The following is a 22909-nucleotide window of genomic DNA, read 5'->3' as shown; positions in this document are numbered from 1 at the left end:
ATTTTACATTATCTGGATAATATACTTTCTATTTTACTTTAACATTATTGTCTGCAGTACATTTTACATTAACTGGATAATTTACTTTCTATTTTACTTTAACATTATAATCTGCAGTCCATTTTACATGAAATGTAGTCTACTTTTTATATTAATTCAACATAATATGCGGTACATTTTATATTGCCTGTATTCTGTTTTACTTAAAGATATCTGCTTTTCTTATAACAATGTGTACTATTAGACAACATATGTGCTGTTTGACAAATAAAATATGTGCTATTTTACAAATAACATTATGTGCTATTTAACAAATGAAGTACAGTATGTGCTATTTAAAAATAGCATGTGATCTTTGACAGATAACATTATAATACAGTTTGACAAATAACTGTATATGCTATTTAAAAATAATGTGATATTTGACAGATAACATTATATCCAAACTATTCAATATACATTACCAGGTATGCAATAAATGTATTTGTAAAGTTGATTTGTGATTCTACACTGCATATTAAAGACAACTTGCTGTTAAATAATAGGAGTAGCCATGTTGTTGATGGTGCAGGTTTCTTCTTTAGTCTCCTGGTCAGCAGAGTGTTCTTTGTTTTACTACATATCAAACATTTTTACGAACATTCAGTTTTATGGTGATTTCAGTAGAAACATTTTTAAAATGTACCACACTGTTTCAAATAAGTCACTGTTATAACACTTAATCAATGTACTCTAGTGGTGTCGTTAAACAAAAACAAACTTTAACTGTTAAAATACATTCCAATACATTAGCTCAGTCATTTTATTAAATTTGCTTTTATATATGCTTTGTATTCGTATCAATACATTCAAAGTTTTGTTAGAATGAAATTGAATTAAAAGGATTACTTTCTATTTACATTTGAGTAATAATTAATTGATATTGACACTTTGTATATTTTCTTTGTAACATAATTCATTATCATCATACTACATGTTTATTAAGTCATTTTATACAATAAATTGTATCTTTTTAATACAGTGTGTTTGTATTCTTTTCTTCTGTAAAATATAAAATTTATTGCAGCTTGGGTTTTAAATACTAGTTGCAGCTCTGCCAAGGTGTGGTGGATCATACGGTTACCCCCCCCCCCCCCTCATAAAACGTTGGGTGCACCACTGATCTACCCTGTTCCACTCACAAACATTACGCTAAGAACATAGGCGTATGAGGCAGGCGGGCAACTAACCCCTTTGTGTTGGAAAAAAACCCATCAAATTCGGGCACAAATAATACAGATATTCGGGGAAAATGTGCTAACCCGAGACCTGTTTGTCAGGAACGTTGCAATCTGACCGTTTTGACTTACGCGCTCACGACCGTTTTATCCGGCTGGGGTGGTTTTGACCGCTAACTGCAGTGGCGGGGTGTGGGAGGGGGCGTTGTACGGAAGTCATGCTCCCAATCGAACCTGTTACAAAAAAAATTATATTAAATTTATAAAATCATATATACATAGGCCTACGTAGTTGGTTGCCCTCTCCCAATAGTGGGTAGCCCCCCCACCCGAGCTAAAAATCCTCGCTACACCAGTGTGACGGTATACTAAAGATTGCATTCAATGATTGTCCTGAGTTTTCAGCCACGGTGTCGTAGTTAAGCCATCGGACATAAGGCTGGCAGGTAGGCCTACTTGGTTCGCACTCGCGTACCGGCTTCCACACAGCAAGTTTTAAAGACTCAGTGGGTAGGTGTAAGGCCACTACATCCTCTTCTCTCTCACTAACCAACTAACCAGCTGTTCTGGACAGACAGCCCAGATAGTAGCTGAGGTGTGTGCCCTGAACAGCGTGCTTGAACCGTAATTGGATATTTATGCACGAAAATGAAATTTGCAGCTACTGTAAGATTTTTCTGACTAACAGAACCTTTCTGACGATTAAAATTATATATTAAACACATTTTCTTGTTTAGAATATCAATGTCTGTACTGGTATATCTAAAGTGTTTGTAGTAGTCATTGTTAATTTTCTTAATATTATATATGAAGGTATTAGGCAACAACAAACACCTTGTTTATACAGATATTAAATATTATAATCGGGAAAATATCATTAATATAATTATAATTATAGTCCTCAAAAAGGAAACCATGTCCTAAAAAAGGGACAGTCCCTTTAAAAAAAAACTTGTGGGCAGTTTGGAAGTTTGTACACTGGAATACGCTGTACAGCCTCCACTGGATCCGTACCTGATAGCTGGATCTGCGCTATCTACATGTAAGTATTTTAATTGCGTTGATAGCTGGGTGAAACATAATATATTAAACTAATCCTAATCCAGGACGATTTTATATTTTCGATTTACCCAAATGACTCTCCTTCAATAGACTGGTAATCAAAGGTTTGTTATTATTTTAAAAAAAATTGTCCCCACATCGGCGTAACAGCTGACCTGTCTCCAACATTCCTAACAGGTGAATTTACCTTGCGCACGCACAAACGGATGTGACCTACATTGTGTTTAGATTTCTTAAAAAACGTAGATGAGAACTGCAATATTTCTGTATATTTTACAAATATGACGACTTTTAGAGAGCTACGACTCTCGCTCTGTATATTTCTATTTTTAGCTTGCACAGGTAAGACTCGTAGAATTAGTGTTTTCTTAGTATCTTGTCAAGAAACGTCAACACACGCCATTCACAATCGCGACAATGTCGATGACTGTATCATTATGGTTGTTTATATTCATAAACCATAGTCGAATTCGTCAGAAATGTGTAAATATGCATTGGGGGTGGGTTTTTTGATATAAATTAATAATTTATAATATAAAGTCTGAACATCACCCTAAATCTAACTTTAACCCTGACTCTAACACTAAAGTTTAAAGTAGTCGGAGAGGAGTTGACTGGATATTTGACCCTCAGTGCTTTTTAGAATTTTGTTACCTACCCCCCCCCCCCCCCCCCCCCAGCCAGAGTACTCTGACTGTAAGAGAGCTAGACAGACATTTGAATGGTTATGATGGGGAAAAATAGCCGCCCGGTCCCCCCCCCCCCCCTCCCCTGACCTCTAACTCTAACCTTAACTAAAAATAATAAAGAGGGGTGGATATTATACCGTTATGATGCTGTCATAACCATCTAAAGGTCCATCTAGCTCTCTTACATAGTGATTTCCCTAGAAATTTGGCAAGGCATAGTAGACCAAACACTTTTGGGGCATTATCACCATTTTCAGGGCACTTGTATTTCATTAAAAATTGAATAATTTTTTTAAAAATAAACATTAATGTAATTTATGTGTTTGCTTTAATAAATGAATGGAAAAAGATATAAAAGGCATATTTTATTAATTAATAATACCTTTTTGGGTGTTTTATAAAGGCAGTTTTAGAATTAATTACTGAAAAAGGCTTCTTTAATCTCAGGGCAGCATGGTGCTGATTAAGGCAAGATGGTGCTAGATTGTTGAGGCATGGTGCCGCACCATGCTAAAACAAGCTAGGGAAAACACTAAACATGGTAACCATGGTTGCCACCAGGGCCATTTGAAGATGAACATGACAAGCTCTTGTACTCTCCACATTTGCCAGTTGCAAATTTTATGAACAATTGGAAAATTTTATTTTAATTTGGCGAACAAATTGCAAGCAATAATTGTTTTCTTTTTTGAAAATAACTGGGTTTTTGCAGTTTTAAAGATAATTTGGCTAAATGTTTTCCTCACCGAGAGCTAGCCCTGTGAAGATCTCTTGCACAATATTTAATACTGTGATGTTTATGGAGTTTCAATAGATGTCAAAATGTAAAAAAAATTGACCGTAGATGTTTACCTTGGTGAACTATCTTACAGTCAGAGTACTCGGGCTACCCACCCCCCATACAAAATCTGGATCTGCCTCTGTGACCACAATGGGTACTGTTCAAGTACTCCACCGTTTCGAGAGCTAGACGGACATTTGGACAGTTATGATTGCTCTTTGCCGTCAGAGTTTTAACTATAGTGAAAACAGGTACTAACTTTGCAATGCAGGCTCAGATTCCTGCTCTAATACAACAATAACCCTATGTTTGAGTTACCAAATGTTACATTCATAATTTTCAAGTTCACTGATAAGAAATATTTCACATATTAACTGCTAATACACACAATATAGGAAGAAACCAGACTCTCTCCCCCCCCCCCCCCCCCCCCCCCCGATCAATACGGTTCCGGGTTAAATATGTAGGTGTTGACAGGTTTCTTCCTGTAGTTTGTGTATTAGAGATTAATATGGGCTTTGGTTGAATGTATTGTCGAGCAGGGTTTTTAGATTATGGTTGGACTAGTAAATAACTATTATATCTAGCCCGACGGCTAGTGGGAAAAAACACGTGTCTAATTCTGCATTTACATATTTTGTAAATATGAATGTCTTGCCCCCTCTTTCCACCTCTAATCTAAGGATGTTTAAGCTCTCTCTCCCTCTTCAGGTGACATATTTGATTAATACTATTAATTACTTTGTATTTTTTTAAAGTAGGGCTAGTGGATTTTTAATCATGGCTAGTACATTTTTAAAATTCACTGATCCCATGGCTAGTGGATTTTTCTACAATTCTAGAAGCCCTGTGTTGAGTTGTGTACTGCACTGTGGTTACTTTGTCTTTCAGTTCTGTGTGATGACCCGATTGTTCAGATCATGTCGACCTCTCCACTTAGAGACCCGTTAGATGACATCATGAAGTCGCAGAAAGATCGCGACAGTTTCATGACCTGCTCGGTGACAAATCTCCCGAAAGACAGCGAAGTAAGCAATTTTTACTTCAGGGTGGCGACAGCAGGTTTCCTCTCTCAATATTTATGTGGTCCTTAACCATAGGTCTGACGCCATATAACCGTAAATATAATGTGTTGAGTGCGTTGTTAAATTTTTTTTTTCCTTCATTCATTCATTCATTCATTCATTAAAATAAAATTTAACCTTTTGTCTGCAGGTGAAGTGGATGGCACAGGTGGGCGACTCTGACGGTAACAAGTACCTGGTACCGATCAGCTCGGACCTGAGCAGTGAGGATCCGTACAAGTACAGTTTGGAGAAACCCTCCCCCACTGCCTGGCGACTCAAGATCCAGAACGTCCAGGTGTCCGATGAGGGAACGTACATATGTCGCGTCCAGACTGGCCCACAGAATTACGTCACGGACACAGTCCAGATGAGAATTATTGGTAATGAGTGACTTTTTGTTTCACTTTTACTTTGTAAAATGTCGAGATATACAGGGCTTCTAGATTATGGTAGCAGCGCTAACTCTGGGTCGGCAGAACATTTCGCCAAATTATCTGTTGAACTTGATAAATTGAGAAAACCCCCAGTTATTTTGTATCAAAATGTCAATTATTACATAAAATTATTTCGCTAAATTAAAATAAAATTCGCCAGTGGTTTTTGAAATTTGCAGTTGGTGAGTGCCAGTGCTAGCCCTGTATGGTAGCCCCACTCCCATGGCTAGTGATATTCAGTGCTGGGCTAGTCAATAATTACTATAACTAGCCCGACGGCTAGTAAAAAAACAACCTTGTCAAATTCTGCATCCTGCCTCCTTATTCCACCCCACTCTAAGGATTTTAAAGCTCAATCTTCCTTTAGGTGAAATATCTGATTATTACTATTAGTAAAATTGTATAAAAATAGGGCTAGTGGATTTTTAATCATGGCTGGTACATTTTCAAATGGCTAGTGGATTTTTATAAAATTTTAGGAACCCTGGATATACTTGTAAGTATTATCTTTCAGGGCCCCATTTTACGAAGTGATCTTGGTGCTAAGATCAGCTTGAGCACATTAGGTAGCTATGCATTTATGGTGATGTCGGCGCTGATGTTGCTTTGTAAAATGGGGCCCTGATGGTACTTACTAAACCAAAACTTCCGGCTGGGTCAGAGTTCGAGGTGCACCTATCTTTTGATAGAAAGTGAACACCACAAGTCCTGTGATTGGTGATAAATGTGAGTGTGTTGGTTGTAAAAAGAAATAGTTTCATCTGGGCAAAAAATATGTTTGCAATTTTATTTCGTCTAGTACCACTGTGTCAAGTAGCCTTGTGCTTGGAACATGTATGGGGTACCTGTAAAAAAAAGTATTCGCATTTTGTGCTGAACTAGGTTATTCATAGACGCTACTCATTATCTCAGAAATTAGCAGCTTGACCCCCAATTTTTTTTATTCACTTTAAGGATGAGGGGTGGTAGTATTTATATCCGTGGCGTTTATGTCGATTGATAAGCCGCAGGTAGGAGTTTTAGCCACATATGTTACTATTGTCGTCTATGGGATTTGATTTGGTAGTATACACCCTGATGAGGAATGCTGCAGAATTTACTTCACAGACATTGTTTAGGTGACAATCATTGGTAACAAGTCACTTTTTGTAAAAAGGCTAGATATACAAATGTACATGTCTTTCTGGCAGTTGTCTAGAAATATCGCTAATCAAGATTTTGAAAACAAAATGTCTGTTCGGGCAGGTTGTAAAATTGAGTCAGCTTTATATATCGTATTGATAGCCTTTTCGTACGAAACATTTCAGGCCTTTACGAAGGATTTCTAATGGACGGAGGTGTGTGTGTGCAAATTCCTCATGATGGGACCAACAATGGCAAAAGAAATCCCAAAAAACGTTTGCGTAACATTATCCAAATTTGATAGAAAAATGTGGATCATTGGTAATTGGGTGGTGTTGGGGGGGGGGAGTAAACATGTCATACCCCCCGTGTATGTGGGCAAAATAAGGGGTCAGCTTAATACACAGTGATAAGTACTGTAACTAGGGGCGTAGCGTGATCTGGACCTGGGGGGGGGGGGGGTTCAAATATGTGAACCAAGTGGACCTTTTTCTGTTTTGTTTTTGCACCACCAGAAATTCCATGTATAAACCTGTATGTTTTAGTTCTGAAAGCGACCATTTGCTTCAGCGGGAGTGGGGGTCGTCCGAACCCCCTGAACACACACACACACACACACACACACACACACACACCCCGTCTACGCCCCTGGTAACCATGGGCAGGGCAGGGCTAGCTCTGGGTGATCAGAAAATGTTCGCCAAATCAACATTTTAAACTTTAAAAATGGCAAAAGCCCGGGTATTTTCTAATAAAATAACATTTATTACATGTAATTTATTCGCCAAATTAAAATAAAATTTGTCAATTCTTTTTAAAATTCGCAATTGGCATCTCCTAAAGTTTCACCCAACGAGAGCACAATGTTACTTTCATTTAATGTTTTTCTTTTGTCCTGCGCCCAGAATCTCCACAGATAGCCGATCTACAGACCAGTAGTGACACCACGGTCAAGGAAGGTGACCACATCTCTCTGTCTTGTAACGCATCCGGCCGGCCGTTCCCGCTTGTTTGGTGGTCAAGGATGGCCGGAGAGCTACTGCCCACAGGTGGACAAGAATTGCAGGTCAGACTGTGATACATGATGGTTTTAAAACTTGTAGTTGACCTACAATAGTTTGTGTATTTCTTAAACTTAAAGTGACAGGTCCTAGTTTTTAAATACTATAGTATGGCGTATGTTTCATTTTAGAACCGTTTTAGAAAATTGAAATCGGGATGTCAGTTAGATTTTATTGGTTAGAATGTACATGTTCGTACATGTACAACGTGTTTGTGGCCATCCTGGTGTTTTCTAATACCACTAAATGCATTTTTCTTATTTTAAAAATGCACATACTTATGAGAGGTACAAATGTAACCTTTATGGAGACTAAAGTACTAACCAAAATTATACCCAGATTGGAAAATCACCTGGGTATAATTTTGATTAGTACTTTAGTTCTAGTCAGTGTTTAAAGGTTCAGACCCTAGTTTTAACCCATAAAATAAATGGACATGAAATTTAATTAATTTACAAACCTGTAACTCATTTAGAGGGCACAATTTAGCTCAGTCGGTTGAGTGCTCGCTTCAAGGTGTTTGTGTCGCAGGATCGAACCATCTCAATGGATCCATTTAGCTACGGTAATTATTTTTTTCTCATTCCAACCAATGCACCACAACTGGACAAAGGCTGTGGTATGTGTTTTCTTGTCTGTGGGAAAGTGCATATAAAAGATCCCTTTGTGCATTAGAAAAAATGTTGCGGGTTTCTTCTGTTGACTACGAGTCAGAATTACCAAATGTCTGACATCCAATAGCTGATGATTGATTAATCGATGTGCTGCAGTGGTGTCGTTAAACAAAACAAACTTTACTGTAACTCATTTGGATAAAGTTACAATAGCAGCGCCCTCAATAGTTTAAGAAGTAGCAGGCTACAACAGTGATGATAGCAGGGGGCAAAGTGGGGGGTCTGGGGGCCCTCCCCAAGAAACATTTGAAAAATCGAACCTCTGAGATGCATTCTCATGGCCTCTATTAGCGCAAATCAGTCACCATCCATTAAATGCCGCAACTGAACAATTTTACTCGTTTAAAGTTTTGTGTGAGGCACAGTCACATGTGGCTGGTAAAAAGTAGGTGGCGGCAAAAGCTGTTTCAGGCGGCGATTTGCCGCCTGAGTGAAAGAAGAGTACTTTTGAGTGAAAGAAGAGTCTGTGATGTTAAAATGGGAAATATCTTAAAGATAGACTAGAAATCAAATCAATAAACTGCTACTTCTGAGACGCACATGCATTTATTAAAATATGAAAAATGCATTGTTTGGTATTAGAAGGATGACCAGAAACACTTTTGGATGTACGGAAATGGTTTTTCTGAACAATAAAATATAAGTAATGTTTGATTTCAGTGATCATAAACGGCTCTAATAGTAAAAAATATGCGGTAGTGTTTAAAAACTTGGCTCTGTGCCTAGAGTCTTTCCATGTTTCAACATCATGGACTCTTTGTTTCACAATACTGTAACTTTATTCTGATGTGTTACGGGTTTGTAGATTAAGCGAACGTAGTGCTAATTTTCATCATTTCAAACTAGGGTCTGTGATTTAAAGGTCCATTTTCTGTTACAGCATTGTATAATGAAACCACTTATTTCATTTCATTTTAACATATTTTTGTGCTTATATCCAATTATGGTTCAAGCATGCTGTCCTGGGCACACACCCCTCTCAGCTATCTGGGTTGTCTGTCCAGGACAGAGGGCTAGTTGTTAGTGGTTAGTGAGAGAGAGAGAGAAGAGGGTGTAGTGGTCTTATACCTACCCAACCGGCCTCGGTGGCGTCGTGGCAGGCCATCGGTCTACAGGCTGGTAGGTACTGGGTTCGGATCCCAGTCGAGGCATGGGATTTTTAATCGAGATACCGACTCCAAACCCTGAGTGAGTGCACCGCAAGGCTCAATGGGTAGGTGTAAACCACTTGCACCGACCAGTGATCCATAACTGGTTCAACAAAGGCCATGGTTTGTGCTATCCTGCCTGTGGGAAGCGCAAATAAAAGATCCCTTGCTGCCTGTCGTAAAAAGAGTAGCCTATGTGGCGACAGCGGGTTTCCTCTAAAAACAGTGTCAGAATGACCATATGTTTGACGTCCAATAGCCGATGATAAGATAAAAAATCAATGTGCTCTAGCGGCGTCGTTAAATAAAACAAACTTTTTTTACACCTACCCATTGGGTTCTTAAAACCCACTTTTGGTGTAAGCCGGTACCGGGCTGTGAACCCTGTATCTACCAGCTTTATGTCCGATGACATAACCACGACACCACCGAGGCCTGTTAAACCACTTAAAACCAGACACTCTGTACACCAGAATTCCCTCAAAACTGGACATTTTTCTTGGTCCATTTTTAAATATTGCCCCTTAAAACCAAACATTTTACTTGTTTCCTGACCACAACCTCCCCACCCCTGAGACACTGAAGAATTCATAAGATAAAAGGGGGTGGGATGTAGCCCAGTTATAAAGTGCTCGTTTTATGTGCTGTCAGTCTAAGATCGATCCCCGTCGGTGGGCCTATTAGGTTATTTCCCGTCCCAGCCAGTGCACCACGACTGGTATATCAAATGCCGTGGTATGTACTATCCTGTCTGGGATGGTGCATATAAAAGATCCGTTGCTACTAATGAAAAAAATGTAGTTTCTTCTCTATGACTCAAAATTACCATGTGTTTGACATCCAATAGCCGATGATGAATAAATCAATGTGCTCTAGTGGTGTCGTTAAACAAAACAAACTTTCATAAGATAAAAGAAGTATTTGCAATAAAGTCAATTACTTCTGTGTATTGGTAACTCCATAGATAGCAAATTTGTCACGAGTTATCTCCCTTGCATTAATGACATTTAGCAAAACATATAATTTTAACAGAAAGCAGAATTTGGTCTGTCGGTGTTGGAAAGTGGTAGTTCCAGTTTAATGAACCAGGGCTTTAGATACATCAAAGTCGATGCGATAAACGTGCAAACATTAGTGAGATCTAATCGATATACATAAATTTGTTCCTGACAGGTTCTGTCGGATGGTGTAAATGTAGTAACAATGGTCGTGGCAATGAGATTTGAGTCACCGACTGTATTTATTTTTCCTGTGGTCTAACTGGCTTTCTCCTTCTGTTTGTAGGAGTACATTCTGGATATACTGAGTGTCCGACCACAACATTCCGGTATTTACAAATGTTCTGCCAAAAATCTGGCAGGATACGATTCCCGAAACATCCATCTCAAAGTGAAATGTGAGTACACGTGATGATGTTGCTAGCTATTTATTTAGGGTGGGACGTAGCCCAGTGGTCTAGGATCGATCCCCGTCAGTGGACCCACTGGGCTATATCTCGTTCCAGCCAATGCACAACGTCTGGCATATCATTTCTTTCTTTCTTTCTTGTTTTTTTGTGCTATTTATTTGTTTTACTAATTTTTTTTAAAGTTTATTATCCCCAGAAAACAAACAGTCAATGTTATAGGATAAACATTCAGGGATCAAACTTAATTGCTGTCGTTGATATATAAATTTCAATTGCATTATCTGTTAAGTGAGTGCATTTCGTGTCACCAATTGCACAGACCTGATATCCTGCAGGGATCGATTTTGGCCCAAGGCACTATGGCTATTGCCGTAGGTGCCCTTGTTACTGGATGCAGTGCCCTGATAAATTGGACTGTGTCCACGGCCATAAGTAGCCGTGGTTGCCTTCCTTGTATGCCCTAGTGCCCTTCTCATGCCTGCTACCAACTAAATTGAACTTTGCAGCATTTGTCACTTGCCGTGTATTCGTCCATAAGAACAGAAATCCAAAGAAATTATTGCCGACTCTCAGACCCGCAATTTCGATGGGCGCAGCCATATTGTTATTGTTTACAAGCCACAAATCCGAGAACCACGTGGTCGCCGAGAAGTAACTGCGCAGTCGCTCTATAAAGACTGTTCTGCACAGGGAACCTCATCTCTCACTCGCATCAGTGAAAACTTTACAGAAAGTGGCCTTGGTGCCCTACCCTTGAAAGAAATGTTGCCCTTGGTGCCCTGCCCACTGGCCTTGGTGCCCCAAAAATGTCCTCAAACCCAAAGCCAAAATGGCCTTGCCCTAAAAAAAAAAAAAATTCTACCCCTGATCCTGTATCGTTAAGCTGAATAAAGAGGAAAACACAAGCTCACATGATTGTTTTTTATTCTCTATTAACTAGCTTAGGCGTTTGTTTTTCATGCAATGGAAACACATCAGCTGATTAAAATTAAAATAACCATTTATGATGCTTTGGGATCATTATCTGCAAGATGGAATAAAACATAAATCAGTGACAGCATTGTTTTTTTTTCTCAATTATATATTGCTTCTAATCTCACCCTAGTTGCTCCGAGAGTGACCAAACAGAGTCCGCAGGTGAGCCAGGCGATTGGCTACTACAAAGACCTGATCTGCTACGTGAGTGCATTTCCCGTCCCCAGTATCGACCAGGTCACCTGGGTCCACGAAACCACGCCCGTATACGAAGGCAGTCGGTAAGTTACTTACATGAGGATTGTCTCTTCTGTTTTTTTTGCATTCATCGGGCTATGAATAAAAAATAAAAAACATCCCTAAAGTGTGTGAAAGTTAGTTTATTTTGTTTAACTACACCACTAGAACAAAGGGCAGGATGTAGTCCAGTGGTATAGCGCTCACTTGATGTGCGGTTAGTTTGGGATCTATTCCTGTCAGTGGGCCCATTAGGCTATTTCTCACTCCAGCCAGTGCACCACGACTGGTACATCAAAGGCTGTGGTATATGTTATCCTGTCTATGGGATGGTGCATATAAAATATCCCTTGCTGCTAATTGAAAAGAGTAGCCCATGAAGTGGTTTCCTTTCTCAATATCTGTGTGGTCCGTAACCATATGTCTGACACCATATAACCATAAATAAAATGTGTTGGGTGCGTCGTTAAATAAAACATTTCCTTTCCTTTGTAGAAGCATTAAGTTTTATCTCTGTCATGAAAGTTTCAAACAGAAGTGTTTATCATTTATTTTCTCTGTCAACTGGTCTCCATTCAGGAAAAGCCTTTTATATTAATTTTTTTATTCAAACAAAAATTCTCCATTTCTCTGTATATTGAAGTTTTGTTTCACTTTAAAGAAGTCTTGTTTTGTTTTGTTTGTTGGATTATTTAATTTCTGTGTATACTTAAAGAGTTGCCTCCCTTACACAAAAATTAATTGAGGAAAATACACAGTTTATTTTATGTTAAAAAAACAGTATTTCTCTGTAAATGAAGGATTGTTACCCTTTGAAAATGTCTGATGTTTTTTTTCTTTTTCAAACAAACGTTTGGTTTATTTAATTTCTTGACTCACTCATCTTTCATGATTTTTTTTTTACAACTAAAATTGGATTCGTTATTTTTTGTATTTACTTAAAGAATTGCCTTCCTTACACAAAAGCAAAAACAACCACCTCGCATCCTAAATAACACAGCTTATTTTACATTAAGTAAACAGTATATTTCTCTGTGTAATTGAATGATTGTCACTCTTTAAAAATGTCTTGCATGGGTTTTTTGTCAAACTAAAGTTGAATTTTTTTCCCTGCAGATTTTCGATCCGCAATATTCCTGGTGCGTGGAACCGAATCATGAGTATTCTGACGATTAGAGGCGTCCAGGAGAGTGACTACGGCACGTATACGTGTTCTGCAGCCAATCAACAGGGAGACGGGAAGACGTCAATAAACCTGATGCGTGAGTAGAAACCAGATCAGTCAGTTATTGTCTCGTCATTTAAAGGGACATTCCAGAGTTTGCTGCAATTTTAAAGATGTTATCGACTAACAGAGACTTTTTAACGATTGTAATCACATATCAAATATATTTTTCTGCATATATATTAGTGGCTGTATATTAAATGTGTTTCTGATCAATCTTATATTTGCACTAGGTTAAATTTCATTTTATTTCATAAAATATAATTTTTTCATACGTACGAAATTATTTGAAGACAAAATCCAGTTTGGGCTTCTTACAGATATTAAGACGACCAGAAACACATTGATATACAGACACTGATATTCCCAGAAAGAAAATGGGTTAAGTTTAGGGTTAGGGTTAAGAAAATCATACAGTAATGATAAGAGTAATTAGTTTTGTCAAAAGGCTAACTTAAAAAAGAAAAATCTGCAAAAATGTTTGGGTATGGTGCCCAGAGGTGGATCTATGGGGGGGGGGCCCCCCCCCCCCCCCCTTAAATTTTGCGATAGTTATAAGTTTATTATATATTAATTTTCCTTACGATCCCCCTCCAAACCTCCACCTCATGTCACTGAGGCCCCCCTAAATGGATTTTTTGGATCCCCCACTGGTGCCATAACCATTTTACGCTTTATCAGAAACCCTGCAAGACCTTGTTTTTGTTCTGTATGGTAATGTTAATAATAGCTGGCAAAGAGTTGTGCATATTCAGAATTGTATTTCAAGTCAGTTAATTTAGTCTAGTTGCAGGTTAGGTCAGGTCAGGTCAGAGTGTTTAACGTGCACATTCATAACACGCTGTTGTAGCGCACGCCTGTCCTGGGCACAGGTGCCGGCCTCGGCCGGCTCTTCTGCCCAGGACAGGAAAGGGTGGGGTGGGGTGGGGTGGGGGACCACCAGCACTGGCAGGTGCAAGGGAGCATCAGCACCCCGACCGGGGTCGTTAACAGGTGGAGGGTGGCTTGCAACTTCACATTCAGTTGCTTTTGAGGTGAAATATTTTGAGGTTAGCAAATTAGTACTTAATTTGGCTGTGATTATTTTGGGCACAGCCTTTTATCACCTCAGCTTTGGTGTGATCTAAAGCCCTGTAAAGGAAATTCTTGTCCATCCATATCTTCATTATCAGGAAGGAAGGTTGGAAATGTTTTATTCAACATATTTTATTTACGGTTCTATGGCGTCAGACATATGGTTACGGGACCACACAGATATTGAGGGAGGAAACCTACTGTCGCCACTCATGCTGTTATGGGCTACTCTTTTCAGTTAGCAGCAAGTGATCTTTTATATGCACCATCCCATAGACAGGATAGCACATACCATGTCTGGAGCGAGAAATAGCCCAATGGGCACACTGACGGGGATCGATCCCAAACTGACTGCACATCAAGCGAGCTGTGCTATGCCTTGCCTCTTCCCTATCAGTTCATATTTATATAACACATTCAGTAACTTGTGTGCTTATCCATCAAACCATGGCGGGACGTAGCCCAATAGAAAAGCGTTCGCTTGATGCGCGGTCAGTCTAGGATTGATCCCCGTTGGTGGACCCATTGGGCTATTTCTCGTTCCAGCCAGTACAACACGACTGGTACATCAAAGGCTATCCCGTCTATTGGATGGTGTATATAAAAGATCTCTTGCTACTAATGGAAAAATGTAGCTGGTTTCCTCTCTAAGACTGTATGTCAGAATTACTACATGTTTGACATACAATAGCCGATGATTAATAAATCAATGTGCTCTAGTGGTGTTGGTAATCAAAACAAACTTAACCTTTTAGTACATATAAAAGTGAGTAATAATCTTGTTTATTTTTTTCTCTCTGTCAGGTTCAGATATTCCCACCACGGACAGAACAGGGCAGATTCGCAGTGGTTCGTCGGTGGTGCTGATGAGCGTGACAACCGTCGTTATGATTCTAACGACGTGTCTGCTGCACTCGTTGACGTAAAACACACCAGCCAGTCTTCTGTCTTGTCGTGTGATAACATCTGTGTGTCTGTAACGAAGGGACTATTCGGCATAAGTTGGTAGCCATTTAAAAAACAGTTTTGGCTAATAAAATATTTTTACATTATTTAAATCACAATTTACTTACGGTTTCTTGCTTAGACTATGAATATCTAATGCATTTCTGGACAAATTCAGGTCTATCCCAGGCACTCGCCAAATTCGCCAAATGCAAATGTCAAAAACAATTGGCCAATTTTATTTTAATTTAGAGAAATAATTTCATGTAATAATTGATATTTTGTTATCCATATAATCAGGCATGGCGGAAGCAATTAAACATTGGGGGGGGGGGGGGGGGGGAGGGGGGAGACTGATTCAGATCGAGGACACCAAGCAAAGTTTCTAAGGTACTTTTATGTTCCCCCATAAAATTTTGAAAACTAGATGTCCTGAAATACAATTTCCTGCATTCTATAAGTAAAATTCACCTCTGCTTTAAGATTTACTATCAATAATATTTTTTATTCAGAATTATTGGGGTGGGTGGGTGGCTAGAGCCCCCAGGCCCCTCTGCTCTGTGGTGCCTGATAATGCTGTATATTTAAAAAATGTTAAAGTAAGCTAGTGCCTTAAAATGTTGGAAAAAAGGCAGGATGTCAGTCTGTTTTGTTGAGGGGAACAAACAGAAGTCGGAGCTAAAAATTCAATATAGTCCCTTTAAGTGATGCAGTAAACAGCTCAAATGTTTATAGCAATAAAATGTGACTTACAATGTGACTTACAATGACAAAAAGGTAACCGGTTTTGAAAGTGAAAAGTTGAATTTTTTTTTTTTATAAGGTATGTTAAGTGGTGTTTTTTCTCATAATATTAGAAATATTTTGAGCTTAAAAATATTTTGTTTGTAAGAGGTGTTATATTTTTTTATGTAATGTAATATTTTGGGGGGGTGGGGGGGTGGTTAGGGCAGCACAAAATACAAAAATGGATGTTTACATGTATCTGTGACTGTTAACACTTATTTTATTTCAGGCAATGAAATATGCCAATAACAGTTGTTCATACATGTATGTGATAACGGTTAATAATCTTTGAAACCCTTTATTTGTAGGAAAATTTTAGAGTTTTTAAATCAACTGAGCAGTTTTCTATCATTACTAGTCCATGTATTTTAATTAGGGCATTTCAACAATCAAGTAATGCATTTTTATATCATCTCCTCATGTATCATTTTCTGACTCTCAAGACCACCCTGCTAATGAAACGGCGTTCTGATAACTGCTAAAGCAATAGTATAGGAAGACCTACACACCCATGGCTGGAAATTGGTAGGGGGCAGTCAGCCAGTGTCACTCAAAATGCACAATATGTTTTCTGATACACCGCTTCACAAAAAGCTTATTGCTTTTATATCTTATTTTTGACAGTATTCCTTATATGTGTACATCAAGAATTCCTCATTACAAAAGCAGTAGTGTTAATTTTAATTTTCTATCTGTGTTTGTCTCAAGTCTTCCACATAGCTGCTATAAAAAGTTACGTTTCAAATCCACTTTTGAGACTCAATTCTAGAACTGCTTCTCAATGTCTATCTATTGCTGCCATCTTGAAATTTGAAAAGCAAATATTGCTTCCCACTCCATGGAAAGAATTTCGAGTCCTGATTACATAACATTGTCACACCGTGACGCATCCACTGAGATAAAGTTTTATGATTAAATTTTCTTTGCATCTATACACTTGACTGCAATTCTTTTTTGGTTCATGCATGTATGAACTGAAAAAAATTTGCATGAACCAAAACATAATTGTGGTCAATTCTTAAAGGAACATTATTTGACTTTCTGTTTGTAGTTTTTTTTTTTTTGTTTGGTATTAATAAATACTTTATAAAAATCATCAGTAATAGAACAAACTGGCCATGACTGCTAGAATATATTTTATAAATACAAAATTACACATGGTTTTGAAAACCTAATGAAATTACTGACAAATGCCCCGTAGAGCATCACATAATTGTTAAACATACCCTTACCCCTTTTGTTTTACAATTTCTTTTTGTACGGAAATGTGTGCATTGTATGTATGTATAAATCATCCTATATGTTATAATTTTTTTAATTGTCATCTTGTATATAATATTATACTAATTGTCCATGTATTATAAATACATAATTGTACATTTTACATCATCTGTAAAATGTGTGAAATGAAATCAAATGCTTTGCAATTTTTTTTTTTTTTTAATGTAATTGTTATTTTATTTCCTCGTAATTTTAGAAACTGATTGGTCTATTTTTAACAAATATTACAAGATCCTTGCACAAAATGTCATTTACATATATATCTATATATATATATATATATATATATATATATATATATATATATATATATATATATATATATATAGGCCATACATATACACCATAAAAATACACATACACATACACATACACATACACATACACACATACATACATATATCAAGAAAGGCAAAACGTGATCCAAAAAAGAAATTTTTTTGAAAGAAAGAATTGTTTTCGTTGTCACGAAAATCATTATCATTATTTTTATTTTAATGAACCATATTGTATATACATGTATATCTTTTTTAATACTTCATACTTCATACATTCCGGAACCAGAATGAATATGCATATCAACATTTTATAATGTGTAAGCTTTCTTTTAGTGACATTTTTAGCACTTTAGTCTTCAGTCTTAATGGTCTTATAGAGCGGTGCGTGCGTGTGGTCTGGGAGGAAAACAAATTTGACATACATTAGTTTCAATGCGATTATCTAGACTGGATGCTAGTGTATGCAAACTGCATGTGGCCTGTCGCTGTCAAATAATCGTATATGGTGTCAGGGCTGACATTGAAACACATTTTAGTTTAGCCAATTTTGAGAAATGTAGAGTATCTGTTTGCAAATCATTAAAATGTTGTTAATTTGAGGACTGTTTCTCCCTACTCCCACCCACTCCAAACCCTTTTTCTGTCCTGTACGGAGGAGCCGGTGTGCGTCAACACTTGTGCCCATGACAGGCATGCGCTACGACAGCTTGTTCTGAATATGCACGTTAAAACCTATAACTTGACCTGACCTCGGCACCATTTTATTAGCAAAATTCCAAATAATGTAGCCATTTTGTATATAAATGAGCAATTGCCTAAGTTGGCCATGTGCAGGGTGAACTCTGGGTGAATGTGCCCAAAACGCAAGCGGCAGACACATAAGACGCACCAGTGCGACCGCACGCAGGCACCTCGTCCTGTCTGTATGAGCCTTTAGACTGTCTTGTATCAGCTGTAGATTACAAGCAGTATAACACGTTTGAGGGACAAGATGATGTGCTTCAGTTTTAAATTTTAAAAAAATCTATGTAATTAGTATGTTTGTATTATTGTTTTTCACAGATGAAGAACAGTTACACTTTTAATACATTTGGAAGAAAATAAAATCTGTATATTTTCAATACTTTGTTGTTTTTTGTTTTCCCCCTGTGGTTTTTATGATGTTTTACTAACAGATTTTGTTGTTGTTGTGTTTTTTGTGTGTATAGAGTAAACTATATTAATGTGTCTCTATCCAATTAAGGTTCAGGCACGTCTCTCCCACACCCAATCTCTGACATGGCCAGTGGTCGAGTGTGTGTGTGTTTGTTTTTGCTGATTGCCATGGGAAAAAAGAAAGAACTGTTTTATTTAACGACGCACTCAACACAATTTATTTACGGTTATATGGAGTCAAACATATGATTAAGGACCACATAGATATTGAGGGAGGAAACCCGCTGTCGCCACTTCATGGGCTACTATTTTCAATTAGCAGCAAGGGATCTTTTATATGCACCATCCCACAGACAGGGTAGTACATACCACGGCCTTTGATATACCAGTCGTGGTGCACTGGCTGGAACGAGAAACAGCCCAAAGGGCCCACTGACGGGCTACGTCCCGCCCCAGTGGTAAAGTGCTCACCTGATGTGCGGTCGGTTTTAGGATCCATCCCCGTCGGTGTGCTTACTGGGCTATTTCTGGTTCCAGCCAGTTCACAACGACGTATATAAACGGTTGTGGTATGTGCTCTTCTGTCTGTGGGATGGTGCATACAAAATATCCCTTGTGACTAAAAGAAAAATAGCGGTTTCAAATCTTAAGACAATGAAATTGACCAAAACGTTTGACATCCAGTAGGCGATGATTATTAAATCAATATGATTTAGTGGCTTCGTTAAACAAAACAAACTTTACAAAAGGAAATATTAATAAAACCTATTAAGATGGGGTGATCTTTTCTACACAGTCTCCCGAGGCTCTCTTGAAGAAAGGAAAAAAAGAGAAAAAAAGCCAAAAGCCCAAAACAACCGGATTATGAAGTACTAGTAAAGTGTATTTTTGGTACAGACATACATATGTAACATGATTCAAAATCAATGTTGTTTCCATGGCGCTTTACAATTCATATTCTTATGAATATGAATTATTTATTTAGGCAGTCGATGTTTTTAAATCTTAAAAAGTAAGGACGTTTGCTAGCATTCTGGTGTTTTGTTTTATTATGTGTTGTTCTGTTCTATTCTTATTTTTATTTTATTTTATAATACATATATGCATATTCATTTGTCCAAACCACCTCGATGGACCCATTCTCTGATTCGGTTTCTTCCCGACCCATCCAGTGCCCCACGACTGGTATATCAAAGGATGTAGTATGTGCTGTCCTGTCAAGGAAAGTGCGTATAAAAGATAACTTGCTGTTAAAGGGACATTCCTGAGTTTGCTGCAATTTTAAAGATGTTTTCGACTAACAGAGACTTTTTAAAGATTGCAATTACATATCAAATATATTTTTCTGCATAAAATATTAGTGGCTGTATATTAAACGTGTTTCTCATCGTTCTACTATTTGAACTAGATTAAATTTCATTTTATTTCTTAAAATATATATTTTGGGATATTTTATATTTTAAATATAATAAAACGAAATTATTGGAAGACAAAATCCAGTGTGGACTTCTTACAAAGATTAAAACGACCAGAAACACATTGAATATACAGACACTGATATTCTAAACAAGAAAATATATTTAATATGTAAGTTTAATCGTAGAAATATTTTATTAGTCGGAAACATCTTACAATGCATCAAACTCGGGAATGTCCCTTTAATGGAAACATTTAGCATGTTTTCTCAGAAGACTTAAGTAAAAAACCCAAATGTTTGACACCTAATAAAGCGATGACTAATAAATCAATACGCTCTAGTTGTATCGTTAAGCAAAACAAAATTTAACTTTTGTTGAAATTATTTTTTAGTACTACGGATAATATATATTTAAAGCATCTGCAATATTTTAAACTAGATGTAACCACACGAAAAGAGAAGAAGCGACCAGAAAAATCGGAAATTGTTTTAAAAATATAGAAGGAAGGAAATGTTTTATTTAACGACGTACTCAACACATTTCATTTACGGTTATATGGCGTCAGACATATTATGATTAAGGACCACACAGATATTGAGAGAGAAAACCCGCTGTCGCCACTTTATGGGCTACTCCTTTCAATTAGCATCAAAAGATCTTTTATATGCACCATCCCACAGACAGGATAGTACGTACCACGGCCTTTGTTACACCAGTTATACGAGAAATAGCCCAATGGGTCCACCGACGGGATCGATCCTAGACCGACCGCGCATCAAGCGAAAGCTTTACCACTGGGCTACGTCCCGCCCCGTTTAAAAAATATAGATATTAGAATATCAGTGATTGTATATTCAATATGTTTCCGGTAGTCTTAATGGTTTTAAATATCCCAAACTGGATTTGGTGTTCGAATAACTTCGTACGTATGAACAAATATGTATTAAAGGAAACATGTCACGTAAACCATATTTGGCACCAACCATGTACAATTAATTATAAATTGAACCACCTAAAAAAATTTTTTATAAAAAATTAATTACTTAAAATATCTCCATAAAAGAACCCCAGATACGAGCTCTTAGCGGAAATTGCCGATCTTTAATGAGCAGGGCAATCACGAGGTCCGTGACGTCAGAGACGCGTCGCTTGATCTGACGCCTTACACTTAAAAAGCATTGTCCGTACCACTCATAAAGAATCTAAGACTGCGCACAGCTTACCAAAACATGAGTGTTCGTTTCGCAAAAACGTTTGCCGTAGATCAATATGAGCTGTATAGTAAATGAAGAAATACAGCACATTTACTTACAACACAGTGAGTAACTGAAGAAAAAAACGGATAGCAGAGTCGGAGGGTTGGAGAAACTGATGGTGCCAGACCAGACCGGTCGGACCAATTTACAGCCCGTAGCCCGAAAGTAACCCGGAGACCAAACGCAAAACTCGGGCCTGCTTAATGCCGAGGTGTATACTGTTCATATTTAGCCTATAAAGATACACCTCGATATGATGTATTTAAATATGTAAAAAAATATAATGTAGGACAAAAAAAAATTGTTTTTTTTTTTTTAGAAATATCGCATTTTTTTATATGTTCGGGCTGTACATAATGACATCTGTATGCACAGTGTAAACAAACGCTCTAATTTACGACAAGGCGCTTCACTTTCATTAACCTGGCTTGTAAAACACTAAATGACTTGAGAGTAATAATCAACTTGTTTAACTAAATATATTTTCTATTTGCATCAATAGAACTAAATGGGGTTATAGTAATTTTTCTCTCATAAAAAAAGTAGCATATTATTAGGCCTGATTGGTAGAGGGTGTCGTTAGAGTAAAAACGACCACTCACGATACCCCAAGTGATAATTGTGCTTTCTTTGGTACTAGTTAATTGGTTCAGTTTTGTAATTTTTAGAATGGGAAAAGTCTACTTAATCAAGGGTTTACAAGCATTATTTACCGTATGGCAGGCAGCGGAGCCTGTGAATTTGTCCCATTAAATTGTACTGTAGTCGCGGACAGGTTCCCGCCACAATACCTGTGATCTTAAAAAACTGGGCACGTAATTTTGTTGCGTATGTCTAGGACCGTGGGGAATCACTTTACCTGGGACAGATACCCTACAATTTACACCTGCAACTCAGGAATCCCCAACCAAATGGTGCACAGGCCACGGAAAGAAAGGCCCATATAACTAAAACCAAACACCTCCGATTTCCTAAGGCAGCCCGTGGGTGAAACATAATAGTTATTTCGGACACCGGCGTAGTGGTTTATTTTGTATTGAAACTTCGTGTTGCTTTGGGGCTTCGGGGCGATGGGTGAACGTTTGTTTGTGACGTATTTCCGCCCGAAGATTAAAAAACATTATTTAAAAAAAAAAGTATATGTTTTCGACACATTTTTAAAAAGAACAATTTAAATACATCGTTTAACTGAGATGTAAATCCTCATGACCAAATCCCATGTTTGGTATATGGCCATCTTTAATTACTTATTGACGTTCCTTCTTCGGACGGCGAATACAGATTAGGTTTACGTAGGCCTACAGCCCATACATGAACAAAATCTTGTTTTTTCCAAAAAAATAAATAAATAAAAAATTCTACATTTTTTGTTTTAACATGATATAATACATCATGCTGATGGTGTTCTTTGTGCCCAAATAAATATGGTACAATTTGACACCTCCGGCAGTCAGCAAACAGTGAGTGAAGCTGTTTTTGTCTCCGGGGGAAAACGTTCGGGCTCGGTGCTGTAAATAGTGGCTGACACCAAAGTCACTATGCGGTGTTGGTGTCCCAATCCTTTCTTTTGCGAATACAATACACGCGGTCTTATTCTTCGGATACAATCCGTTGGA

At 37.7% G+C, this 22909-nt stretch overlaps 1 protein-coding gene across 1 annotated transcript; it reads left to right on the top strand.

Annotated features, from left to right (window-relative positions):
* The first annotated feature begins 2463 nt into the window (after nucleotides 1-2463).
* Nucleotides 2464-18585, top strand: LOC121386226 (protein amalgam-like). The gene is made up of 8 exons (XM_041517058.1): nucleotides 2464-2621; nucleotides 4641-4777; nucleotides 4965-5196; nucleotides 7278-7438; nucleotides 10540-10651; nucleotides 11769-11919; nucleotides 12992-13137; nucleotides 14979-18585. Exons 1-8 carry the CDS (start codon nucleotides 2561-2563, stop codon nucleotides 15098-15100), a joined length of 1122 nt encoding a protein of 373 aa, XP_041372992.1. The 5' UTR covers nucleotides 2464-2560; the 3' UTR covers nucleotides 15101-18585.
* The last annotated feature ends 4324 nt before the right edge of the window (nucleotides 18586-22909 follow it).

The sequence above is a fragment of the Gigantopelta aegis genome, chromosome 12 (genome assembly GCF_016097555.1).
Source record: "Gigantopelta aegis isolate Gae_Host chromosome 12, Gae_host_genome, whole genome shotgun sequence".
Classification (NCBI taxonomy): Eukaryota; Metazoa; Mollusca; class Gastropoda; order Neomphalida; family Peltospiridae; genus Gigantopelta; species Gigantopelta aegis.
Note: the sequence above shows the minus strand (reverse complement) of the source record. Positions and strands in the feature narration are given on the sequence as shown.